Raw genomic sequence first — 26729 nt, 5'->3', positions numbered from 1 at the left:
CCCACGAAGTCCCTGGGCCTGCCCGCAGAGCCTGAGGCCAGTGCTCCCAGACTGCCTCGGGCCTGAGAGCCTGGCCAGGCCCCGGTGGCCTCCTGCCCTCAGGGGAGCTCGCCCAGCAGCCCGGGGCACAAAGTCACACCCTCAGGAAACAGCCCCTGCGGTGCCAGGAAATGTGTCCAAAGTCCGTTTTTCAGGCCACAGGGGGCTCAGGTGGGGTAATGAAGGGAATCCTGAGATAATAAACAAGTTTAAAGTTTCATCCCGCCCCCTGCAGAGTGCAGCGTTGGGAAGAGATGAATTCCTCCACTCATAAACACACAGAGCAGCACAAACGAATATTGGAAAATTAAACCTTTAATTACATAACCTCTTTTCAAAAATCACATTCAGAGTGGAGATTTTCCAGGGATGATGGAGTCAGCAGATGGCCACCACAGAAGCTCGGCCCTCATTTCTCTGCAAAAGTCCTCTGCCAGCCTTGAGAAAACTCCCCACCCCTTGCTTTAAGAAGGCAGAAAGCAGTGGCCTGGAGGCCAGGCTGGATGGAGCATGTGGTTAGACAGCTGGCAACTGCACCCAGAATGAGACCCACTGCGCCCAGAATGAGACTTACGATCATCCCAAGTAGGTTCCCAAGCGACCTCAGGCACTTGACTTCTGGGCCATGGGGTCCACAGTGAAGGGAACTGTTCATTCCCAAGGCCACTCACTCCTACTTAGGTCTGGCAGGGCGGGCTGAGGCCAAGCAAGTCCCCTGGCCCTCACTTCCCTTCTGCCAGGGACCTATGTGCAGAGCTGGCTGGGAGGCCCTGCTCCTTTAATTTCATTCTCTTGTTCATTTCCCGCTCAGGAATCATCCATGCCTGCTCCTACTCCCATACAGTTCCCGGGCCTCAGATGGCCCAAGGGCTCAGAGTTTACAGCTAGCCTGTGCCACTTTGGAACTGGTTTTTCTGTTCAGGACTTGACAGATAAAGTCTCCAGCTTCCAGGAGCTTCTGAAGGTTCACACCCTTTGAGAAACAAATCAGAGGATACAGTAAGTCATGGCCCTCAGGACCCAGGGGGACAGCAGACTAGAGACTGTGATGCTGCAAGGGAGAGGTGATGGCAAACAGGCTCCTTCCTGATGTGGGCTGCCATCTGGGGTCATCCCTGGGACTGTCCCTCACAATGGCTGTGGTATCACCATCAGGAGAGGGGCCTCATCAGTTTTGCTGTCTCCATCTCCAGGGCCTGGCACAGGGCCTGCCTCGTGTATTGAAGTAAGGCTATGAGGCCGAGGGGGCAGGAACGAATGCCAGCTGACAGGACTCTTTTTTTTAAACTTGAAATCCTCCTGCCTCAGTCCTGGAGTGGCTGGATCACAGGTGTGTGCCATGACACCTGGCCCACAGTTGCTCTCATTTGCTGATGTGTACCGTGAGCTCAGCTCATGCTCAGCATTCTATTGGTTTCCCCCACACACACCAGTGCTGGGGGGCGGGGGGAACGCAGGCCTCACACAGGCTAAGCAGGCTGCACTCCCAGCTGAACATTTTCTTTTTTTCTGGTACTGGGGATTAAACCTAGTGGTGCTTAACCACTGAGCCACATCCCCAGCCCTTTTTATATTTTATTTAGAGACAGGGTCTTGCTAAGTTGCTCAGCATCTCAATACATTCAGGAGGCTGGCTTTGAATTTGCAATCCTCCTGCCTCAGCCTCCTGAGCTACGGGAATACAGGTGTGGGCACTCCACACATTTTCTTTTTCTTTTTCTTTTTCTTTTTAATTTTAAAAAAATATTTATTTTTTAGTTATTCGGCGGACACAACATCTTTGTGGTCCTGAGGATCGAACCCGGGCTGCAAGCATGCCAGGCGAACGCGCTTAGCCACATCCCCAGCCCCTCCACACATTTTCTTAATCCTCACAACAGCCCATTTCTCAGGTTTAGAGAGATGAAAGAATTAGTCTGTAATTACACAGCCTGTGAGGGGCAGGGCTGGTTTAAAAAATTCCATCAGATTTCAAAGCGGAGGTTATATGGCACCCAGACCAACACCAAGGGCCCTTACAGCCTTGGCAAGCCCTGGGGAGCTTATTCTACTGCCCTCCTTTTATAGAGAACTAAACAGAGCTGACTGTTCAGGCCAGGATCCTCGCCCCTTCAGGGCTCTCTCCCTGTTCCTTAGGGACTCAGAACGGAACAGTGAAGGACATTCTGAGCCCCTAGCCTTCTTGTGGCCCTGCTGGTGGCCTCACCACACTTTGCTACCTCAGAAACAGAACAAAGGTACCCCTAATCCCTGGCCCCTTTGCCTTCTTAACCCCACAAACCCCACTGGCTTCTGTCCTGGGGTTCAGGCAGTGCCCGGTCAGTTCAGAGGGTCTGCCACTAGGGGGCAGGGAGGCTTACCGTGTGAATGCCCAAGCCAGTTAGCATGTAGACCAGGTCCTCAGTGGCCAAGTTCCCTGATGCCCCCTGTGCATAGGGACAGCCTCCAAGTCCTGCCACAGAAGAGTCCACGACACTCACACCCATCTGGAAACAAGGATGGGAAACATGACCGCCTCTGGGCACCAGAGCCCACCAAGCTGCCCTGGCAAGCCTCTCAGTGCTTGTTGCCTGAAACTCTGTCATTCTTTCCTTTGGCTTCTGATTGTGTTAGTGACAATCCCACTGAAAGGCTTCATCCAGTTCCTGGGACAATGTGAGTCTGTCTTCCCTGACTTTCCTCTCCAGGAGTCTTTCTCCTCCCTTTCACCGTGATCCTTCTTACCCTGTAGGTCTCGGTCTAAGAGCCACCTCCTCAGAGAGGCCCTCCCAACCTCCCCTTCCCGCTGTGGAGATTTCAGACCCTGGTTGCTTACCGATTGCTTCAACCACACCTGCCCCAGTGCCCCAGGTCAGCTGCTTCCCCCTCTGCTGGGTAACTGGCTCCTTTTCTTCTCCCTTCTCACACCTCCCCCACCCATCCCCCACCCTCACTCTCAGCCACTTCCTAGTCACTTGGGAAACTGCAATCAGAAGAGACACTGAGCTCCAGGCCAAGCCCCCTCCACCTCCACGCAGAGGCCCACTCCAGCCAGCCCAAGCGGCCCAAGTAGCCCTTCCCTCAGGCTCTGCAACCTGCCCCTCCCTCTGCAGACCTCCTCCCAACCCAAACTGTTTCTTTTGCTCCCTTCAAAGCAAAGTGCCTCAAGCTGGGGTCGTGGTAGAGGGCCTGCTTGATTGTGTTAAGTGAAAATCCCACTGAAAGGCTTCATTCAGTAGGAGTAAGGAAGAGGGTTCATCCTCAGCACACATATAAATAAGTGAAGGTCCACCTGCGACTAAAAAAAGAAGCAAAGTGCCTCAAAAGAGCTGTCCCTGCTTACTATCTCCGGCCATTCCCAGGCCACTCCCCTCTGAAATGGGTCTTGCTGTCCTTGCCCCCAGCTCTTCCGTGGAAACAGGCCCAGTCAAGGTCACTGGAGACCTTCATGTAGCTAAAGTCACAGGTCAAGTCTCACAGCCCCTGGTTTCCTCCAGCACCTCTGGCCTCTCCTGAGGGCTCAGTCCTATTTTTGCTGGCTCTTCCTCATCTCTGGCCTCTAAAGGATGGAGCCCTCACTGCATGGCCCTCAGATAGCTGCGCCTCTGTGCTGAAGTCTCCAGATATCTACACCGAGGCCTGAGGCTTGCCCAGTGAGGCCTCTCCACTGGGAGCTGGGGAGGCCTCACCCTGCCTGCAGGCTCCCACCTGGCATCTCCTGCTTCTACCACCCTCTTACAGTCAGTTCACGTCCCTCGCACTCCTTAGCTTCTCAGGTCAGTCAGAAAGGGCCCGACAAGGCCCACTCACCCGGCTTCCTCTCCCCGCTCCCCACTGTCACACTGCTCCCCTGTGCCTCCATGTTCCTGGACAGAAAGTGTACACACCACCCCCCCACCCCCCCCACCCCCGCCACCCCGTCTTTAACCTATGTTCCTGAACTGGGAACCGCCCAACACCCCCCCCCTTTAACCTACGTTCCTGAACTGGGAACCCCCAACACAGGTATTTATATGGCTAGGCTCACTCCCTGATGTCCCTCAGTTCTCCCTCAATGCTGCCCTGGTGAAGGAGGCCTCTCTGTAAACACCTGGTGCTCCCTTGCCCTTGACCTGCTGTAGTTTTCTCCATGGCATTTATGGACACCTGGCTGACTATATATTTGTCTACTTATTATCTGTCTCATTCACAGCTGAATCCTCAATGCTGACAAGAGGGTCGGCCTCACACCATATTTAGTGTTAGTAGCTGAGGAAGCTGTACTGTCTGTTTGCCTGTCTAACCTTTCACCTCCTTCCCCCTAGGACAGAGCTCTGAGAAGGCAGAAACCGGGAGTCCATTCCTATTGTCCAGTCAGCGCTTCACAGAGCGCCCGGAGCGCAGAAGGCATGAACACTGAAGTAGTGGATGGAGGAAGGTGGAGGAAGTTACCATAGGTCATCATGCTCAGCTGATTTCCCAGAGAAATCTGCAAAATCTGAGGACATCGGATACCAAGAAACAGAAGACCAGAAAAGCAGGAGTATCCTGAGCATGGTCAGGATGACGTTTTGCCGCAGACCTTCCACACAGGTACAGAAATCCCTTCTCCTGGCCTGGCAGGATGTTGAGAAGAAGCCATTCTTCCTCACCTGCCCAGCCAGGCAACTCGCGGGCTTCAGAAGAGCCCAAGGGCCCAAGACAGGAGGTCTCACCAAGCTGGGATGTGGCGGGGACCCCAGAGCCAAAGCCTCAACCTTGACAATCAGGATTCTGGGGAAACAGGCCCAGAAAGTAAGAGAATCATCTGGCTTGGAGACATGAAGCTCCAGGAGGTAACAAGAGAGCCAATGAGGTGAGGGTTGGGGACCACCTTCTCCAGCCCAACCATGCAGGCTAGACTAGTGCCACTGCGAGGCAGCCGGTGTCAGACACGAGATTGTTCCTTCTAGGGGCTACCTGCGGAGAGTCCTACCCAGCCAGCCCACCAAAAGCAATCTTCAAGGGAAGCTAAGCCATAGGCCAGTACAATTCTGGGGAACTCCCCACTCCTCTGAAAAGCCTCTGCCTGTCCCTTTAGCTGCTCCCCCAGCTCAATACCACGGGCTGCCACAGGGCTAGGACACGCGAGTCCTCTTGAACCCTACTTTAGTCTTTCAGGGCAGCTCTCCCTGGTGGCTGTTCCTCTTCCCTTTATTAAATTGCTTAATTCCTCATGTCCTTCGAGCCTTCTCAGGCCTCGCCAAATCCGACTTCCTCAGCTGGGCCAGGGGCCCTCTTGGCTTCTCGCCCTGCGCTCCCTTCCTGGCCTCTGTCATAATGCAGCAGGGTTGTGTCGTAACTCCCTCGACTGTCTCCTCAATACGCACATGTGGGCACTTTCAGGGCAGGGGCACTGTCTTTGCCCACCACTGCCAGCGCTGGACCTGGCACTTGGCATCAGTGGTTGTTTGCTGAAAGAATCAATGAAACCAAACAGCCCTCCCCATGCCCTCTGGGAAAATGGGTACCTGCCTCTGATTACCTGCAGGGCCATCAAGGTGTTGGCCAGGGCCTGGCCGTAGGTGTCATGGCAGTGGACAGCCAGGGCAGCCACAGGTACCTCGTGCATGACAGCAGACAGCATGTCTTTCATGATCCCTGGGGTGCCCACGCCGATTGTGTCCCCCAGGGAGATCTCGTAGCAGCCCATTGAGTACAACTTCTTGGCAACCTGGGGAAGCAAGCAGGCACATGGAGGACCCCAAGTCCCACCAGCCAGGGGTCCCAGGGCTGGGGAGCAGGGATCCTTTGTGCAGACAGGTCACCTCCATGGCTAGGCACTAATTTCCTACTGGGTCCTAAGCTCCTGACAACTTCCAGTGGGCATGGCGAGCCATGGGCTGCTAACCAGGAGGCTGAGGCTCCAGAGCTGAGGCTCTAGGAGCAGGGCCTCCCTCCCTGCGATTTCCTCCCACTTGAGTTCTTCTCACCATGTCAGACCTAGATGCTGGACTCAGGAAAACTGATTCGTGTAGTTTTATCCTCGGTAGTAAGATCTGTGGGATCCTGGGTCTGAGATGCTAGTTTATAGATCTTCCAGGAAATACACAACTATTTTAACTTTTGAGAAGCCCATATGCGAACCCCTAAAGAGGCTGCAAAGCTGGATGGCTCCTGCCTCTCTTGAGGACAGGGTGAGGAAGAGACAGGTGATGCTCACCAGTGATTGCTAGGTAAAACACCCTCCCCCTCTCCCTGCACCTGGTGCACACAGGGAGACAGGAGCTGTGGCTGGAGGGCCAGGGGTGCAGCAGGCCTCTGGAGTCACATGATGCCTGATGAACTCCTCATTCCCTGCTCACTAGTTGTGTGCCCTGGCCAGGGCTTTACTCTTCTCAGCTTCATAGGTGGTGGCTCTCTGTGGGGCTACAGTGACAGCCACAGGCAGTGGGAGGCTAAAGCAGGGGCCCTGGCGGCCACTGTCAATGAGAAGCAGCCACTGTTACCTCCTCCTATCTGGATGTCACGTGGTATGGGACAAGAACAAGGGGCTTGTAGGAAGACAAAATGTCTGAGACCTGATTTCACCACCTGGGTGGCAAGTCCTTTAGTCTGTTCCCTCAACTGAAAAATGGAAAAATAACAAACTGCAGAGGAATTTTGTGGCTGAAATGACATAAGTTCTTGGGCTGCTCAAATTCCATTCCCACCCCAGTCCTCCTCTTGGTTACTATTCAGAGGACGTCAGGGTGTGGCCTCTCCCCTACTACAAGGAAACTAGGGACTCCTGTGAGCACCCCCCCGAAGCTGTCACCTCAACAATCACCTGTCCACTGACTGGACAGAACCTGAAGGCTTCAGGCTGGGCAGGGGCGCCGCTAGAGGGGCTCTAGGGAGTAGGGACAGGCCGCGCCTGTAGTGGGTAAGTGTGGCAGCCGGGTGAATGAATGAAGGCAGGGACCTAGCAGCAAAGGGTGGCAAGGGGCATCCATGTGCTAAGGGACAGGTGAGGTGGGCAACCCTCACAAAACCCCCCACCCCCGCCACACACACCTCAGCTACTTTAGCCGGGGGGATCTTCCCTTCATAGGGGCATCCAAGCACACAGGAGACGTACCTGTGGAAGACAGGGGAAGAAGGACATCAGTGCCCCTGAGCTCTTCAGCCAGCAGGGCAGAGGTGGATGGCTGTGTGACACTCATCCCTGGCCTATAATCAAAACCTGCCTGGATGGAAGGCTGATCCAGAGGCGAAGTGGAGGGAAGGAGCGTGGCCTAGTGCCAGGAGGGGGCAGTAGAGAGCCACTGTGGGAGGGCTGGGAAGCCCAGGTCTGGGAAGCAGGGCTTGCAGGGGCTTCTGCAGGGGCAGAAGTGGCTGAGGATCTACAGTGGGGGGAGGAGGAGGAGCCAGAGGGCACTGAGCAGCCCCTTGGTTTTTGGAGGGGCAGAAAAGCAGAGCCATGTGCCAATTGCTGGGCCAGTACTCAGGAGAGCAGGACCGGATGAACTAAAGGCCAGAGCAGGAGCTGGACGTGAGTCAGACCGGCCTGGGCTGGCCTCAGGGGCAAGGGATTTGCTGCTCCAGTGGGTCGACAGAGCCTTCCTTCATTCATTTATTCTACTGAGGTGACTACCATGTGTCAGGCACATGAGCGAGACCCCCGAGGTCCTCACACCCCTGGAGCTTGTTTCAGGACGGCGAGAGCCAACAGAATGGCAATCCAGTAAGTGGCAGAGAGCCTCATGAAGCACCGCGCTACGACAGAAACAGGAAGTGTGACAGGACCCACTAGAGGAGGCCAATAGTGGCGGCAAGGGTGGCCCAGGAGGACCTCCTCAAGGCTATGACGTTGGAGCTGAGAGAAGGGGAGGGTCTGTGGGAAGAACATTCCAGAGACAGGAGCCAGCAGGATGAAAACAGAACAGCGGAGGCACACAGAGCAGGGGCACAGGCGGTGGAGACGAGGTCGGAGACGGGCATGGGCGTCTTGGGTCCTGCAGGCTGTCTGAGGAGCTCAGTTTTGGGTGTTGACACTTTCTATTCCCACCCTCCCTGTTGGGGCCGAGATGCCTTTGAGACCTTTAGAATGGAGCAAAGTGTTCTTCATATTAGGAGGTATAATAAACGGTTGCTGGATTGATAATTTCAGGCTCATTGTGGGTTGCTGTGTGACCTCACAGTAGACTGCCCATCCTTCCTGAGCCCTGTTCCTGTCATCTGTAAGGTGGGCATGGCTGCTTCCCGCTGGGCTACTGCTAAGTTTCAATTAGACATTACACCTGCAATGGATGGCCCAACGATTAGAGGTGCCACCTGGGAAACTTAGAGGCCTTGAGGATTCTTCATGGATGGGCAAAGAGCTGGCGGAGAAGCCAGGACCATGCTGTCCTCCGCAAACCCTATTTAATGCCCTGGCCTGCAGGATACATCTACTGAACTGACCTAAATTTAGGTTTGAGAGAAATACTGGCCAGGATTCTTCTGACCATTCACTTGGGAAAAGATGCCTCAGTGTGGTGCTTGAGCTGCCCCCACCCAGGACCAGGAGAATGGCTGGAGGAGAGCCTAGCTTCACTCCAGATGGCAGGGAGAAAAGACAGCACTGTGGCCCGACTCACCCCCGCACTGGAATATTGGTGGCCTGAGCTGCCTTCAAGATCACGTCCATGCGCTGGAAGCTCTCGTCTATGGAGCAGTTGATGTTCTTCCTGGTGAAGAGCTCTGAGGCGGCCCCAAAGACGCTCACTTCCTTGGCACCTGCAGCCACCTGCCAAAATCCAGGTGAATATCTTCAGCATTTTCCTCTTCAAGAAACACTGACAGAGTGGCAAAATCTTATCTTACGGTAAATTTTATGGTATGTGAATGTTATAGATTGAATTGTGTCCCCTCAAAAAGATATGTTGGGGGTAGGGATATAGCTCGGTTGATAGAGTGCTTGCCACACTGGTTCGAACCCCAGCACCACAAAAAAAGATATGTTGGGCTGGATACATTGGTGCACGCCTGTAATTCCAGTGGCTCAGGAGACTAAGGCAGAAGGATCATGAGTTCAAAGCCAGCCTCAGCAACTTAATGAGGCGCTAAACAACTCAGTGAGACCCTGTCTCTAAATAAAATTCAAAATAGGGCTGGGGATGTGGTTGAGTGCCCCTGAGTTCAATCCCCAATACATCCTCTCTCAAAAAAAAAAAAACACCAAACCAAACCAAACCAAAAACTCCCCGTACCTCAGAATGTGATCTTGTTTATAAACAGAGTCATTGCAAATGTAATTAGATGAGGGCATCCTAGAGCTTGGTGCACCCCTAATCCAATAGGACTGATATTATTCTTTCCTTTTCTTGATACTGGGGACTGAACCCAGGGATGCTATATCCTTGTCCCTTTTTATTTATTTATTTTTGAGACAAGGCCTCACTAAGTTGTTGAGACTGGCCTCCTGCCTAAGTCTCCCAAGTCCCTGGGGTCACAGGTGTGTGCCACTGCAACCCGCTGACTGGTACTTAAAAGAACATGGCTGTGTGACGACGCAGAGCAAAGACCACGGGAAGCTGGAGGCAGGCCCTGCAGTGATGGATGTCCAAGCCCTGCAATGCCCAGGACCGCCGGCACACCAGGGACCAAGAGAAAAGCCTGGAACAGGTTCTCTCTGAGCCCTCAGAAGAAGCCAATCCTGCTGACACCTTGATTTTGAACTTCTGGCTTTCAGAATTTGAGAGAATAAATACATTTCTGTTGTTTTAAGTTTCTCATTTTCCCGTAGTTTCTTAGAGGAGTCCTAGAAAATGTAGACAGTGAATTGTATCTCAATTTAAAAAAAAGGCTGGGGGCTGGGGTTGTGGCTCAGTGGTAGAGAGCAGGTCTTGCACGTGTAAGGCACTGGGATCGGTCCTCGGCACCACATAAAAGTAAATAAAGGTATTGTGTTTATTTATAACTAAAAAAATATTTTTAAAAAAGGCTAGGAGTATAGCTCAGTGGTAGAGCACCTCTACCAAGTAAGGCCCTGGGTTCAGTCCTAGCCCTGCAGGGGAGGGGACACCAAGAAACAACTGTGACATCCCCCAAGGAAATCATCAGTGCTGTCGTCACCACCCTGAAAGTCACTCTTTTTTTGGTACTGCAGATTGAACCTAGGGGTGCTTTACCACTGAGCTAAATCCCCACTCTTTTCTGTTTTTCATTTTGAGACAGGGTTTCACTAAGTTGTTTAGGGTCTCACTAAATTGTTTAAGACTTTATTAAATTGCTGAGGCTGGCCTCAAACTTGCAATGCTCCTGCCTCAGCCTCCTGAGCCACTGGGATTACAGGTATGCATCATCACATCCGGCTCCTGAAAATTTTTAATTTTTTTTTTAGTTGTACATGGGCACAATACCTTTATTTTATTTATTTATTTTTATGTGGTGCTGAGGATCAAACCCCATGCCTCACACATACGAGTCAAGCGCTCTACCACTAAGCTACAACCCCAGCCCTGAAAATCACTCTTTTTTTTTTTTTTAAAGAGAGAGTGAGAGAGAGAATTTTTTGATATTTATTTTTTAGTTTTCGGCGGACACAACATCTTTGTTTATATGTGGTGCTGAGGATTGAACCCAGGCCGCATGCATGTCAGGCGAGCGCACTACTGCTTGAGCCACATCCCCAGCCCTGAAAATCACTCTTGAAAGAAGGTTTTTGTCTAAATGCAGGACACGGGTTGGGATTGTGGCTCAGCGATAGAGCGCTCGCCTAGCACATGCGAGGCCCTGGGTTCGTTCCTCAGCACCACATGAAAAATAAAGGTATTGTGTCCATCTACAACTAAAAAATAAATATTAAAAAAAATGTGGGACACCTGCAATGATGCTGCTGTGTAAGGTGACAAGATCCTGGCAGATGTAGCAACTACTGTGGAAATTCTCTGGAGAGCTTGGTTACCTTTCCCTAAAAGGGATAATAATAACAAGAGCTAACACTGACTAAGCACCTGTCTTATGTCAGGCTCTGGCTATGCAATGTATGAGCACCCTGTCTCCCCAAACCGGCAAATTTAGGTGCTATCATTAGTCCAAGTTTACAGGCAGAGTGAGGCTCAGAGAGGCTAAGCACCTTGCTGAGGTCACAACATGGTGAGTGGCAGGGCCGGGACTGCTGCAGGGGCTGAAGGTAATTGTCACCACTGGAGATACGCTGTCCAGGTGGACATCCCAGGAAAGGGGACTGAGGCAAATAATCAGGACAGGGAGTAGGGGAGCTGGGGTTGTGGCTCAGCAGTAGAGCGTTCACCTAGCACGTGCGAGACCCTGGGTTCGATTCTCAGAACCACATAAAAATAAATAAATAATGCTAACAAATGCTGTGGCTGTGTCTCAGCGGCAGCGCACTTGCCTGGCATGTGTGAGGCAATAGGTTCGGTTCTCAGCACAGCATATAAATAAAATAAAGGTTTAAAAAATAAATAAATAAAATAAATAAATAAATAAAATAAAGATATTGAATCCAACTACAACTGAAAAATAAATATTAAAAAAAAAAAAAGACAGGGAGTAAGGCCATCAATCTCACTCCAGGAGCCCCCCCAACCAAGCCAGCCTCTTACCGCTGCCTCGAAGCCTTTCAAATTTGGGGTCAGGACTGGGTAGTTGATGCCAGGAAACTTCTGAATTCCCTTCAAGACTTCAGTGTGGTCAGCCATCTAGGGACAAAGAAGACATGAAGTCATCACCAAGCAGACAGAGAGCTCAAAGGTCAGAGGGAACCTTTTACCACTTAATCTCCGTTTTCTAGAACTTGTGGAGCAGGAATGACAGTCTTCTGCAGAGCTGTCTCCCCAATGCTTTTATGATCTATGTGACTGCTGAGAGGACAGGAGGTGCCTGGGTTTGTGTGATATCCCCATTTCTTCCAATGGCCAACACTGCCTGCTTTGCACAAACAGGACCCACAGTGACAGTGCCACGTGCAACAGGGTCTTTCTCCCCTGCATGCCTGTTTCTGTGCCTCTAGAGTCCCCAGTCTTCCCTTTTTACAAACACAGGAATCACAGGAAGGCATGAAGGTTCTAGACTTTCAAGAGTCAGAAGAGACCTGAGAGACCATCTCTAACCTGGATAAGGAAAAGCCCTAGAGAGGTAACCAGCAGGTCAGGGCAGAGCCAAGACTGAATGTGAGCCCAGGCTTCCAGGCCTGACCTTCTGTCGCCCCACAGTGCTAGCAATCTCCTGAGACCTCTCAAAGCCAGGGACGCGAAACCTATGCTTCCACCTGCCACTCACTTCAAGAGCAAATGCGAAACCTCCCACCTCTTGCCTGGAAAAGCCTCTCCCTGAGGGCTGGGCTCACCTGGGGAACCCACTTGGGAGACACAAAACTGGTGGCTTCTACGACAGGGAGTCCTGCTTCCGAGAGCATGTCTATCAGCTTGATTTTCACTGGAGTAGGAACGATATTCTAGATCAGAGAGAGACAGCAGAGGACAGTGAGCAAAGCTGCTGAGGAACTGGCCTCAGCAAGCGATGCCCACTGGTCTGAAGCTTTTGCTCGAGCAAACACTTCAACATCTCCACTTCCAAACTCTAACACAGATGCATGTGCATCGTCAAGAGGCAGTACGAAGCCCGTCTCCAGGTTCCTCGGAGTGTCTTGTGGTGCAGACAGCTTCTCACTAAAAAGGAGTTAGTATTCACAAGGAAACAGAACCCTCCTGCCATACAGATTTTTCCTGAACTGAATGTGTGTTCGGTTATGACCCCGTCATAAACAAATTGAGAGCAAGGTGCCACACCCTAACAGGGCAGGTGACTAACCCTCTGGGTCCTATGGGATGGGGCCCCCAAGTATCACACCCTTCCTCTCCAGCTCCCGGCTGGCATGGGATTCATCCTCCAGTGCTCAGCCTGTCGCCTCTTCCTCTCTCCCTGTACATCTAGTCATCCAGAGACACATGTGTCACGTGTTTACTACATTACATCTAGGATATTCAGGTTTAGAACACTTTAATTTTCATAGAAAGTTCTATGGAACAGTACAGGTATACAATATTTTCTAGATAAATGCTCCCACACATATATAAACTTGTTTCTTACATAAAAATATAAAACCACACACACACACATACATTTACACCTTTGAGTCACTTAATATGCTCCTATATTAACAACTTCAAAATACTCCATTTTTGAATAGTTCATAATATGTGACCCAACCTTCCTGCCATATGGAATACTCAAAGCAGACACTTGAAAAACCTTTTCTGGGTTATTTCCACCTTTACCTTTTCATTTTGCAGTCCATCTCGGGGACCAACTTCCACAATTTTCACCTGCTTTGGGAAAGTGCCCATAGATGAGGTGCTGACCTTTGTTTAAAAGGGGAAAAGAAAGGAAGAGATTGTCACATTTCACTCTGGCTCCTGCTTCACTAATATTGAGATGAGAATCTGTATTTCTTACTGAATTCACATCTGGTCTGTTTTAGAATTAAGAACAAAAAGAATTTTTTTTTTTTTTTTTTTTGTTCCAGGGCCTGAACCCAGGGGTGTTTAACCACTGAGCCACATCCCCAGCTCCTTTTATATTTTATTTAGAAACAGGGTTTCACTGAGTTGCTCAGGGCCTCACTTTTGCTGAGGCTGGCTCTGAATTTGAGATCCTCTTGCCTCAGCCTCCTGAGCTGCTGGGATTATTAGCATTCACCACTGTGCCCAGCCCTGTCAACAATCTTATTAGGTAAGGACTGTCTAATCTTCATTTTGGGGTGAGAAATCTGAGGCCCAAAGTGATTAAGTAACTTTCCCCAGGTCACAAGGTCAGCTGGTCACAGAGCAGTATATGAACCTGGCAGTGTGGTTCTAGAGCGCATGCTCTGAACTCCGAAGCCACAGTGGCCTCTACCATAGTCTGGTTAAACATCCAGTCCCTTCTTTCTAGAAAGTTCTGCTGAGACGATTCCCTCCAACCACATAAACTGTGCTACAGTAACCTGAGCTATGGTGTATCTACATCAATAACAGAAAACACTAGCGCCCAGGGCCAAGCTACAGGCAGTAGTATCTCAAGACTGGAACCATCACTTTTCTCACTCCAGTGAGGAAGTAACAGCCTCAGAAACATTACCAAAATTGCACGAATAAAAAGTGACAGAGGGGCTGGGGTTGTGGCTCAGAGGTGGAGCGCTTGCCTAGTATGCATGGGGCACTGGGTTCGATCCTCAGCACCACACAAAAATAAAATAAAAGTATTGTGTACACCTATAAATAAAAAATAAATATTTAAAAAAAAAGTGGCAGAGCTTGAACTTGAACTAGGTCTGGATCTGATACTAAATCCATGCTAGTCATTGGATTAACGTGTCATTTCACCAGGTTTTTGTTTTTGCTTCAAAGCTCATTGTTTCCCACCATCTCATTCGCTTTTCTTAACCTCCCAAGGAATGCCCATTTCCATTTTACTCATGAGCAACTGGTGGAGGTGGGTGACTAGTTAAAGACATAAAAGTGGTTTGCTGAGTATACTCTCCGCCATTGTTGATAGAACTCCTTCTAAACTAAGGTAAAAAGACTCCCACTGAAGGCTTACTAAGTGCCAGAATAATGTCCAACGCTTTGCCTACATTTTCTCTAATCTCCCGAACAATCCTAAGGTAATGACTTTCGTGTTATAAATGAGAAAAGTGAGTTTGGAGTAAATAACTGTATCACTCAGCCGAGCAAGTGGCAGAGGCGTGGGCACCTCCACTGAGCGCGGGAGAGAGCGCAAAACACCGATCGAACGGACCCAAAGTACAACGCAAGGGAAGCACAGCTGGCCCTGGGTCACCCAGGTTCCCCCTAACTGTCCCTAAAGCAACAAGAGCTGGAAAAGGAGGCGAGTGGGCGAGGGTGACCTGGCAGGGTGTTTTGCACTAGAGGACATGGAGCGGTCTGAAGCTCAACTAAAATAAGAAAGGAGCCAGGGACACCGGCGGGGGCCGAGGGCCGAGGGCCAGGCACAGGACGCCCAGGACGGCCTCGCGGGCCTCCACGACCGAGCCAGCCGCTGTTCCGCTCCGGGCCTCGGTTTCCCCACACCCCTGGGCAGATCTGGGTGACAGGCAAGGTCCGAGGCTCCACGGCCCTCCGCATCCCAGCCGGAAGGGCTGTCCCGCTTCGCCGCTCAGGGAGCAGCCGTCACGGACCGAGCCGCGACCGGGCCCGGGGCACTTACAGCCCGGAGGGACGCCAAGCGCACCAGTCGCCGCGGCAGGGCCTTCCTCATAGTCGCCATCGCGCCTCGGCTTCCCCCTCCGCCTCCCAGCTGGGCACCACGTGACCGCCGCCGCCAGGTGGGCGTGGCCCCATTGGGCGGAGCCTCGGGAATGATGTGCGGCGCTCCGCGATGGCTCCACCCACAGGCTCTGGGTTTCTACTCCTGCCGGGCCAAGAGAGGCTGTAGGGACTGGAGATGCACAGACATTAACCCAGCTTCGTTAGCGTCGGGAGGTGTGGGGAAATGACAGTCGCAGAGGTGGCTGTGTAAATCCTAACTCCCAAGGTAAGGAGCAGCAGTGTCACTCTGTGCCACTCACTGAGTTCTGTTCTTTGCGTGTGTTAACTTCATTAAGTCGTCAGGACTCAAATGCAGGCGTCATCTCCAAAAAGAGAAACATCCTTCCATGGATACTGCAAGTAAGATCCATCCAGGTGAAGAGGACACAATTAAAGCTTTCCAGACAGAAGGAATCACCTATGCAATGGCCCTGAGGCAAAGCAATCAAATGCTTAGAGCGATGTTTTCAATCTGCGTGTTGTGCCCCATTAATTGGTCATAATATCAATTTACTGGATACCAATTTTTATATATAGTGCAGAGCCTGGAGCAGTGACTCACTCACCCAGCAATTTGGGAGGCTGAGGTAGGAAAATTGTAAGTTCCAGGCCGTGGAGCATGGGGGGAGAAGAAACAGTATAGAAAATATCAGAGGTACATTGAAAAAAACAGTAAATCTAAGTATCACTTTGCAAAGCTTATAATATATGTCCACCAGTTTTTATTGTAAAATAAATAATTTCTTACCATAGGCCGCGAACAAATGTTTGAAAACTACGTTTAATTTTTTTAAAAATATTTTTTAGTTGTCAATGGACCTTTATTTTAGTTATTCATATGTGATGCTGAGAACCGAACCCAGTGCCTCATGCATGCTAGGCATGCGCTCTACCACTAGGCTACAACCGCAGCCCTGAAAACTGCATTTTAGAAAGATGAAAAGAAGCCAGATGCGGTGACACACACCTGTAAAACCAGCCATTTAGGAGGCTGAAGCAGGGGGATAGCAAGTTCAGACTAGCTTCAGTATTCAGTGAGACCCTGTCTAAAAATAAAAAATAAAAAGGGCTGGGGATGTAACTCAGTGGGATAGTGTCTTTGGGTTTGAAAGGAAAGTAACCATGATACTTGGAGCGACCAAGAGATCTTTATTGCCGCAGTGTCTGATTGACAGGAGAAAGAGGAAAAAGAGAGAGAGAGAGAGAGAGAGAGAGAGAGAGAGAGAAGAAAGAGAAAAGAAAGGAGGGAGCAAAGAGAGAGAAAGGTGAGGAGAGAATGAGAGAGAGAGCAAAAATGAGAGAAGCAAGAGAGAGGAAGGGGGTGGGGAGAGCAAAGTGCAAGAGAGAGAGGGTGGGAGAGAATGAGAAAGAGAAGAGAGTGAGAGAGGAAAGAGAGAAGGAAGAAAAAAGAGAGAGATAGTGAGAGGGAGAGTGAGAGAGAGTGAAAGTGAGAGAAGAGAGAGAGAGCAAGAGAGGGGGGCCCAGCAGGAGAGAGTTTTTATAACCAAAATCTAATGGGGTCTCTGGGTCTGCAAGCTGCCTTGTTGGCACACAGTGATTGGAGCATACAGTAGTTGCTAAGGGTGTCATCTTCTGCCTTCAGGTAGATGGGGCAGGGGCTAGATGTGGGTTTCCGTTGCATCAGACAGTTGGGGTCCAGTGTTCAGCCTTGAGTGGGGTGGAGTGTTCAGACTTGAGGCAAACAAGCGATAAGGAGGCAGATGGGTGAGGGTGAGGATGGAGTGTTCAGCCCACCCTGCAGCTAACATTTGTTCAGCCTGCTCAGCAACTAACAGGTTCAGTCCCCACTAGTGAAAAAAAGAAAAGAAGGTCAGAATAACTGAAGAGTATAGAAGGAATAAAAAAGGGTCTTTCTGCTAAGATTGGAGAGCTTGGCAGGAATCATGTCTCAGGTCTTTGGAGGATGCCTTAATGGCAGCTATCCTAACAAGAACACTTTTGAGGTTTAAAGCAGGGAGAAGGAATTAAATTTGCATCATGTAAATAGTCACTGTGGCTACTGGGTGGATATTGAATGGTGTGCTGATGTGTCCGCCATTGTTAGTATTTTGGACAGCGGAGGTAGTCAGAGAAAGGACTGCTCCTGCTTCAAGGGGCCCAGATTTCATCCAGGGAGAGAGCAAGATGTGACAATTACCTTTAGCAGCACTGGGCATTTCCTTCCATCATCACACTTAGATCACAACTTACAGAATTGCAAAACCCACAGCTAGAAAACTGAACTGGGCCCAGAGACACCAGTGTGGTGTTTAAAACAGTATGACTTTAAGACTTCTACACTGAAAACTACACACCACTGCTGAAAGAAATTAAAGAAATATAAATAAATGAAAGGACATCCCATGTTCATGAACTGGAAGACGATACTGTTAAAATGTCAACTACTCAAAACATACTGTAGATTCAATGCTATCCTTATCAAAATCCCAATTATTTTTTGGCAGAAATAGAAAAAAACCATTTTTAAATTTATATGGAATTGCTTTTTTCTTTCCCTTTCTTTGTGGTGGTGGGGATTGGACTCAGGGCCCTTGCATGGTAGACAAGCATTCTACCACTGAGCTATGCCCCCAGCCCAGGGCAATCTTTTTATCAATTGATGCACGGAAAATTGGTCATCCACATGCAAAAGATTGAAGTTGGACCTGTACTTGCCACCTTATACCAAAATTAACTCAAAATGTGTCAGAGATATTAATATAGAGCATACTACTACAAAAGTCTTAGAAGAAAACAGGGGGAGGAGTTCTTGACTTTGGATCTGGTTGTAATTTCTTGGGTATTACACCAGAGCCAAAGGCAACAAGAGAAAAATAGATAAATTGGACTTCATCAAAATTAAAAACTTTTGTGCATCAAAGGACACTATTAGAGCTAGGTATGGTGGCACATGCCTCAGCTACAGGAGGCTGAGGCAGGAGAATCACAAGTTTGAGGCTACCTGGGCAACTTGGTGAGGCCCTATCTCAAAATAAAATTAAGGGTATGGAGCTGTGGCTCAGTGGCAGAGTATGTGCCTAGCATGTGTGAGGCAGTGGGTTCAATCCTCAGCTCCACATATAAATAAATAAATAAAAATAAAAGTTCATCTACAACTAAAAATATTTAAAATATATTAAAAAATAGGGGCTGGGGCTATATAGCTCAGTGGTAAAGTGCTTGCCTTGCATGCATGAGGCACTGAGTTTGATCCTCAGCACTACATAAAAATAAATAAAGATAATGTGTGTTCATCTGCAACTAAATATATGTAAAATTAAATTAAAAAGATCTAGGGACTTAGCTCAGTGGTAGAGTGCTTGCTTAGCATGTATGAGGCCTTAGATTTAATCCCTAGTACTAAAAAAATAATTATGCTATGCCAGATACAAAAGGAGAAATCATGATTCCATTCTTATGAATGTGATGGTTAATCTTTGGGGATGACTTGACCAGGCCACAGGGATCCCAATTATTTGGCTAAGCATTATTTCTAAGAGATATTTATGGATGAGATTAGCATTCGAATCAGTGGACTGAGTGAAGCAGATTGTTTTCCCCAATGTGAGTGGGTGAGTTAATCAGCTTTATGTCTCTGTGGCCAAAATACCTGACAAGAACAACTTAGAGGAGGAAAGGTTAATTTTGGCTCATGGTTTCTGAGGTTTAGTACATGGTCAGTTGAGTCCATGGACTCAGGCCCAGAGTGAGGCCCACCATCATGGCAGAAGGGCATGGTAGAGGAGTGCTGCTCCATTCATGGCAGCCAGGAAAGGGAAGGGAACAGGCTTCTGGGAACATAAACCCTTCCAGGGCATACCCCCAGTGAACCACTTCCTCTACCATGCTCTACCTGGCTACAGTTACCACCCAGGCCATTCAAACTAGGACAGACCGATTAGGTAACAGCTGTCACAATCCAATCACTTCACCTCTGAGTATTCCTGAAATAACCCAGGATCTTTTGAGGATGCCTCCTATACAAACTGTAACATTTCTGCTCCTGGCCCCCAGATGCTCACGTTCATCTCACAATGTAAAATACATTTAGTTCACCTTCAAGAGTTCCATAGTCTTAACAGTTTCAGCATTGCCCAAAAGTTCAAGTCCAAAGTCTCCTCTGAGACTCCAGGCAAAACTTGTGAGCCCCTGTAAAAATCAGAATCAAGTTACCTATATCCAGTATACGATGGCACAGAGTACATATTCCTGTTACAAAAGGGAGGAATAGGGACATAGAAAGAAGGGAGAGGCCAAAACCAAACCAGGCAAACAAGTCGCAGAATGTGTATAGTATCTAGGCCATATGGCTGTGGGATGGACTATCCAAATGGCTTAAGCCTTCCTGCTCCTCTGGCCTTGCCGGTTGCAGGGTGTGTGGCCTCTCTTTTAGCAGCTTCATTCAGCAGGACAGTCCACATTACTTGCATCTCTTCATTCCTAAGGTCTTCATTCTGGCTTCACCTCCTCAGGGGCAGTCTGCAGGGACTCCAGCCCTGCCTTGCTCTTTCTGGCTTCCCAGTACTTCCTTGGAAGTCTTGATGGAAGCCTTCATGACCCCTTAACTCCACTATCCTGCATTCCTGCAGAGCCAGTGTTGCTGTTGGGATGTCCAGTTGGAAGTCCAGGTCCTTTGTGTCCTGAACAAAGAGTTGAGCAAGACACACAGGAGTAACAGTCAGAACAGCTTTACTGAAGGAGAAGGTAGCACTCTGTTAGGTAAAGGGGAGTGGGCTGAGCAAGAGAGGGATGCTCAAGGCCCCAGTGTCTGGAAATTAGGATCTTATAGAGTGAGCTGTGGGGCATTCTCTTCCCTTTATGGACCTGATTGAAGACCTCACCTCATTTGCTTCCATTGGTTACCTTATGATACCGGGTTAGAATATTTTCCATTCCCCTCTATTGGTTATTTTAGAAAACCTAATTAGAATACTGCCCACTTCACCCCTATTGGTCATTTTACAATTTAAACCTGTGGTGGGAGTTGTCATGATGATAAATCCTCAGTGGCAGGAGTTGTCATGGTAATGGAGATCTGTTGTAAACAGGGACAGGATTCATCTCCTTGTTTTGTCTTCCAGTGGCTTCTTATCTCTTATACCTTATCTCCACCATCTTGATGTTCCTAACACCAGCACCACGTGGATGATGGCAAGGTCTTTGTCAGTTCTAGCAGTAGCTGAGCTCCCTGAGGTCATGGCTGCAGTGACCTTTAAGTGCCTAGAGACTGAGCACAGTGAAACAAATTCTTAGATCTCCTTTCACAAACAGGGCACATCCATATCTATTTTCAAAGAAATTTTCTCTTTACACCCAGAAGCCTCCAATGGGTGTGGTCTTGCAAATTCCTGAGATGCCCTCAAACCATCTTATCTCTGTGCAAAGTACTCAGCATATCTTTAGGGGATACAGTCTCTTCAATAAGTACAACTTCCTTGTCCCTAGTTTTAAAACTACAAGTTTTAAAGATCCTTTAGCCCTGTTTTCTTAATTCTCACAGTAAATCTGTCTAAATGCTGCTTGCAATATCCATCCCACTGACTGGAAGTTTGGCTGCCTTGAAATTTTCTCTGTCAGATTTATTAGGCCATCACTTTTAAATTGCACTTCACACAAAATCTCAGGATAGGAGCAAAATATAGCCAAGTTCCTTGCCAAAATATAACATGAATGACCTCTGATCCAATTTCCAATGGAATCCTCATTTTCTTCTGAAACCCTATGAGCACAGTCTGCAATTCCTATAATCATTCTGGTCTTCTGAGCTCCCACCAGAATTTCCCATTAAGCTCTGTTTACAACATTCTACATTTTTTCCATCCTGAATCTCAAAACTTTCCCAAATTTTTCCCACTGATAGACCCAACCTGATCTTTTCTTAAAATTGGGAGCCATCTCGCCACAAAGCCATGAAAAGATAATTTTGGCCTTACTATAAATTACTGCAAATTCTGAACCTGCTTGGAATGCCTGCCCGTGCCTTGAACTCACCCATGCCTGGCTCTCTGACCAGATAGCAGCCCTCTCTGAAACTTTAGTGACGCCTCACAAATCTTGGCCTTCCCTGGCCAGATAACGACCTCTCTGAGGCTCTAATGACCTTCATAAATTCTGATGTCGGGGCCAGCAAAAATGTAAACTACCATTTGTGTTATGCTCCTCAGAGTTCTGTTATCTGTAACCCCCCTTTGTGTAACTTTCTGGGCTATAAAGCTGGGCTACAGGAAAGCTGCGGCTGCTGTCTTGTTCCCGCAGTTTTGGGAGGGAGAGGCAGCCCGGCCGGTGGAAATAATAAGTTTGCTTTAATTTGATTTTAATTGGAGTCAGTGGTCTTTTCTTGCGTCCTGATCTAACACCACACATCAGCTCCAAAGGCTTCTGGACCACATGGGCAGATTAGTCAGAAGATGACCCCACTCCTGGCACTATTTTCTGTGTTAGTCAGCTTAGAGGAGGAAAGGTTTATTTTGTCTCACAGTGTCAGAGGTTTATTCCATGGTCAGCTGAGTCCATTTGTAAGAGTAAAAGAAATTGAAGTTAAAAAGTGAAGGACCAGGTATTGTTAAATTCCTCTGCTACACCCTGAGGCAGTTGCCCTACTAGGCTATTTTGCTGATTCATAGCCTAGAGCATACAGGGCCCGAACCAATCAGTTTGAATGTGTACCCCACTTAGGAATAACCAATCACCCCTGCCCAATCTGTTCCCGCCAATGAATGTACTAATCATGTCTCAGAGTTGTTGTTCAATTTTCCCGCGCCTCATGCTGATTTGTTCTGATGTATGCAAAGCCCCCACCCTCCCCAAGAAGTGTACTTAAGTGCTGCTCAACCCCTGCTCGGGGCTCTTGGCTGCTCGCCCTTCTTGAGTGGGCCGGGAGCCCCAGCGTGTTGGAATGGATCCCCAATAAACCCCCTTCTGCAATTGCATGAGTCAGTCTCTTGGTGGTCTCTTCCTCTGACGGTTCGCCAGACCCTTACACATTGCTCTGGGCTCAAGGTCAGACAGAACAGCATGGTGGAAGGCATGCAGAGGAAAACTGTTCCATTCAGCATCCAGGAAGCAGAGAGAGGAAGGAAAGGGGCTACTGAGAACATGAACCCTCTGAGGGCACTCCCCAAGTGACCCCCCTCTTGCAGTCCTACTCTACCTGGCTACAGTTACCACCCTGTCCATTCAAACTGGAATGGACCGAGTAGGTTACAGCTCTCACAGTCCAATCACCTGACCTCTGAACATTGCTACATTAACATAGGAGCTTGGAGAATACCTCCTGTGCCAACCATAACAGTGGGTACCTAAATCAAACAGAAAAGTGGAGGAAGGAAGAATCTTCTCAGCTTGATCTGGGTTTCTTGGGCCTTCCTGCTTGGACTAGAAGCACACCACCAGCTTTTTTGGTTCTCCAGTTTGCTGAAGGAAGATTGTGGGGCTTCTTGGCTTCCATAATCAGTGGCCAATTCCACCTATTGGTGGATCTCCTACTGGTTCTCTTTCTCTGGAGAACCCTAATACACTGAGTTACCTAGAATAGTCAGATTCACAGAGAAAGCAAGTAGGAGCTAGGGGAGAGGAAGTGGGGAGTTTTGTTTAACAGGTTTATTGTTTTAGTTTGGGATGATTGTTTTAGTGGAGATGATTATACAACAATGTGAATATACAGAATGTTATTGAACTGTACACTCAAAAGTGTCAAAATGTGTCGGGGGTTTTAGGTCCCTCCCTTCCCTCCTGACCTGTGGGAGAGATTGGGGGAGCACAACCCGACCAGGACGGGCCAAGAAAGGTAAAGGTCGACTGGCCGCCCACACCCAGCCCTCCCTCGCTGGAGGACAATCAGACACACCAGGGAGAACTGTCAAAGCAGGATCTCGTTTAATGAGAAAACACACACAGCTAATATCATGTACAGGAGCCAATCAGGGTAAAGGTCAGCAGGGTGGGGAGAATTCATCTACACCCTTCCTACAGGCAGTAATGGGAGACAGTCCGTGAGGGCAGAAGGGTTCTGAGCCTATCCTAGAGGTGGTCCCATTCTTCATCACAACCCACGGCGATGCCTTCTGGCTGATCACTAGGTGCTGTCTTAGCCACCTGTGGCCCCAGGACTGGGAAGTGGGTAGCAGCCAGCAAGTTAAGTTTCCTCTTTTCTGATGCAACGTGCCCCACGTTACATTATGCCCTACAAAAATGGTGAATTTTATGTTATGTGCCTTTTACCATAATTTACAAAAAGAAGTATACTTAGATCCCCCAAAATAACTTAGGCAACCCATATCATTTCCAGTTTTCTAGTCCCTACCATTCTGTTCTCTATTTGCCCCCTAAAACCACTTGTTGGCAAGTTCTGCCAAAGTAAATAACTTATACACCCAGTTTTAGGCGAATGCCCTAAAGGAGAGAAGAGAGACTTTAGCTGGTGGTTTGCTGTGGCGACCCCAGTACCGAGACCAAGGGAAGCCTAAATAAACCTTCTAGCTTCACTTGCTTTCAGTTACTTGTTTTCAGTAAGCTTTGAATTGTCACTGATTTGGGAGGACTCACAGCTGAGCAATATATCATTAGTCTCACTAGCTCTGTGGTAGATGCCCCTGTGACACGTGGGTCATGATGATATGGTTGCCTAGGTTACTTATCAGCAACTTGAAGTCTGTTTTGGAGACCTCTGACTCTTCACTTGGTCCTGCACAAATGTCAAACTTTTGATGTCACGAGGCCCCAAACTCCAGCCTCAGCTCATGCCAACCTCATTTTCTGAAGGCACATCCCAAGCAGAGCCATGAAGTTTGCTTTGCATGCACAGACTGAAAGAATTCTCCACGCAAAGACACTTCGCTGGGAGAATTCCAATTTTATTGCAAAAGGCTGTGTGCTTATATAGATCTAAGAGGAGATGGCAGGGCTTAGATAAGTGGCAGGCCACCCATTTATTGGCAAGTTCTTCCAGATATCAGCTCAGGAATTAGTTCTTATTGGGGCTAAGGTTCCCCGCCAGTGAGATTTGAAATTGGCGCCGGCGGGAGAGTTCACACGGTGGGAACTTTTCGCGCCAGTGAGAAAAAGGGGAAAGTAGGGAGAGGAGGTCGTTAGGCGCCGTGTTGGGGTTTTTCTCTGGGGTGCAGCTGCCGTTATACTTTTCCCAACACAGACCACTGACTCTTCTCCTCCAGCCACATTCCTCCAGGTCTTTTTTTCTTCTTTTCTAAGAGGAAGGATTTATTTTGGTTCATGGTTTCCAGGGTTGATGTCATGATCCGTCTATTCCATTTCTTTGGGCCTGAGGTGAGTCTTTCCCCAAGCCTTAAGTCACCCTGTTACTGAACCCAAGTTCATTTACTTGCCACTTGAAAAGGCCCAATGACTTGAGGACAAGTTGTGGGGCAAAGAAAAAAATGCTTTAGAAAATCAGCAAACCAAGAAGATAGCAGGCTATTGCCCATAAAGAGCATCTTAACTTAGCGTGAGTTTCCAGCCGCTTTGTAAGGGGGAGAGAGTCAGGCAGGGGGCTTAGGTTAGGCAAGGACTAATAATTGGAGACTTCTAGTCCCCTTTCCAGTAGTCCGAAATGGGATGGTATAGAACCTGGTACTTGGTACTCATATAATCACAAGGTCTTGATGCCCCTGTAAATCTTGAAAATATCTCGGTGCCTTTAGTCTTGAAGTGGGAGGAGAGAGATTAGGTAAATTTAGAGCTAATCAACTTTGTACTACCCGGATGAGCATCCCTTGTGACTAATATCTACATGCAGAGCTGGGCAGAAATCCGACCCGAAGGTTAAGTTGCAAAAGGGACAGATGCAAAATGAAGGCAGAGATGCGAAGAAGCTTTTCACTCTGTTTTAATCGCCCATCAAACACTTTCACAGGCCTGAGTGAACAGTGCTGTCAGCATGAACAACTCTCAAGCCCCCACAGTGGTGCACACCTGCAATTCCGGTTACTCAGGAGGCTGAGGCAGGAGGATCTCAAGTTCAAAGCCAGCCTCGGCGACTTAGCAACACTCTGTTTCCAAGTCAAAAAATTAAAAGATCTGGGAATGTGGCTCAGCGGCAGAGCCCTTGCCTCTCATGCTTGATGGCTTGGGTTCGTTCATTCCCAGTACCACACAAAACAAACAAACAAAACTTCAAATGTCTGAAAAGTAACCTAGGCAACCATCATTATGGTCCACACGTCAGTTTCAACTTAAGCAGAGCCTGCCGGAGACTAATAACATATCGATCAGCTGTATGGCCTTCAAAATTAGTGAATTTTTAAGTCTACTAAAAGCAAGTGAAGCTAGAGGGTGTATTTAGGCTTTTGTTTAGTTACAGCCCTACTTCTTTATCCCATAAGCATCCCCAAACCCTATCCTTGGGAGGTGGATTTGAGAACTGGGACTCTTCTTCTACATTCAGCTGCTTTTTGAATAAGCTTTTTTTGCAAAACTCTGTCAGTGATTGGCATATTGTGCAGTGGGCAAGATGGACCTGGTTCAGGAACCATACCAGACACGTGGCTGGCACTAAGCATTTCCTGAAAGAGTATTACTGAGCCACTACATGAGGATCTGCTCACCATCACCCTCAGTTGGAATCTTATTTTAAGCAAGATGCTTTCTTATTTGTGCTGTGACCTCTCTCATTTGAAAGCTTACAACAACGTTAATAACAGCAAAAACAACATGTTCAGCACATTTTATATCAGTTGTATTATTTAGTAGCTTTGCATGTATTATTTATCACAAACTCTGCAAGATACACATTACTCTGCATTTTAGAACCGAGGAAGCTAAGGCTCAAGAGGCTGAGGCAGGAGGATCTTGAGTTCAAAGCCAGATTCAGCTAAAGTGAGGCGCTCAGCCACTCAGTGAGACCCTGTCTCTAAATAAAGTACAAAATAAGGGCTAGGGATGTGGCTCAGTGGTTGAGTGCCTCTGAGATCAATCCCTGGTACAGAGAGAGAGAGAGAGAGAGAGAGAGAGAGAGACAGAGAGAGAGAGGTGTGTTAAAATAACTTTTCTAAGATGGTATATGGGAGGCAGACTCGCTCCCCACCCCTAGACCTTGTTTTCTTGGCTGCTTGCCAGGGCTATTTCTTTCTTTTTTCTTCCTTCTCTCAACTCTACAAAGACTATAGAATATTTTTACTAAAAAGATATTGGGAGGCTATGACCAAGACACAACTTGCTAAGTGCTGGGAATGTAACTTCCTCAGGCCTTCAGATTTTATGGTAATAGGTTTTTTCTTGAAGCATTTTTTTAAAGTCGTTTTTTGGACTCATGGAGTAGGTTGGGCCAGCTAAGGAATTAATACCTCAATTCAGGCAATAAGTGTATGATGACCATAATTGAAATACCAGTTGTTTTCAGGAAAAAGATTTTTATACTCAAATTGCATTTCTAATGCACAACAGTAAATTTCTATTTATAGCTCTTCCTTAAAAGCAGAGGACCCCTCCCCTCCCCAGATGCTG

The 26729-nt window shown here is 48.4% G+C and overlaps 1 protein-coding gene across 1 annotated transcript; it reads right to left on the bottom strand.

Moving 5' to 3' along the window:
* Positions 1-336: 336 nt before the first annotated feature.
* Hmgcl (3-hydroxy-3-methylglutaryl-CoA lyase) lies at positions 337-15267 on the bottom strand. The gene is made up of 9 exons (XM_076863237.1): positions 15172-15267; positions 13242-13325; positions 12311-12418; positions 11568-11663; positions 8598-8746; positions 7033-7096; positions 5522-5710; positions 2400-2525; positions 337-1012 (listed from the first exon to the last, which is right to left on the bottom strand). Exons 1-9 carry the CDS (start codon positions 15229-15231, stop codon positions 911-913), a joined length of 978 nt encoding a protein of 325 aa, XP_076719352.1. The 5' UTR covers positions 15232-15267; the 3' UTR covers positions 337-910.
* Positions 15268-26729: the final 11462 nt, after the last annotated feature.

This window comes from Callospermophilus lateralis, chromosome 7 (assembly GCF_048772815.1).
Source record: "Callospermophilus lateralis isolate mCalLat2 chromosome 7, mCalLat2.hap1, whole genome shotgun sequence".
NCBI lineage: Eukaryota > Metazoa > Chordata > Mammalia > Rodentia > Sciuridae > Callospermophilus > Callospermophilus lateralis.
Note: the sequence above shows the minus strand (reverse complement) of the source record. Positions and strands in the feature narration are given on the sequence as shown.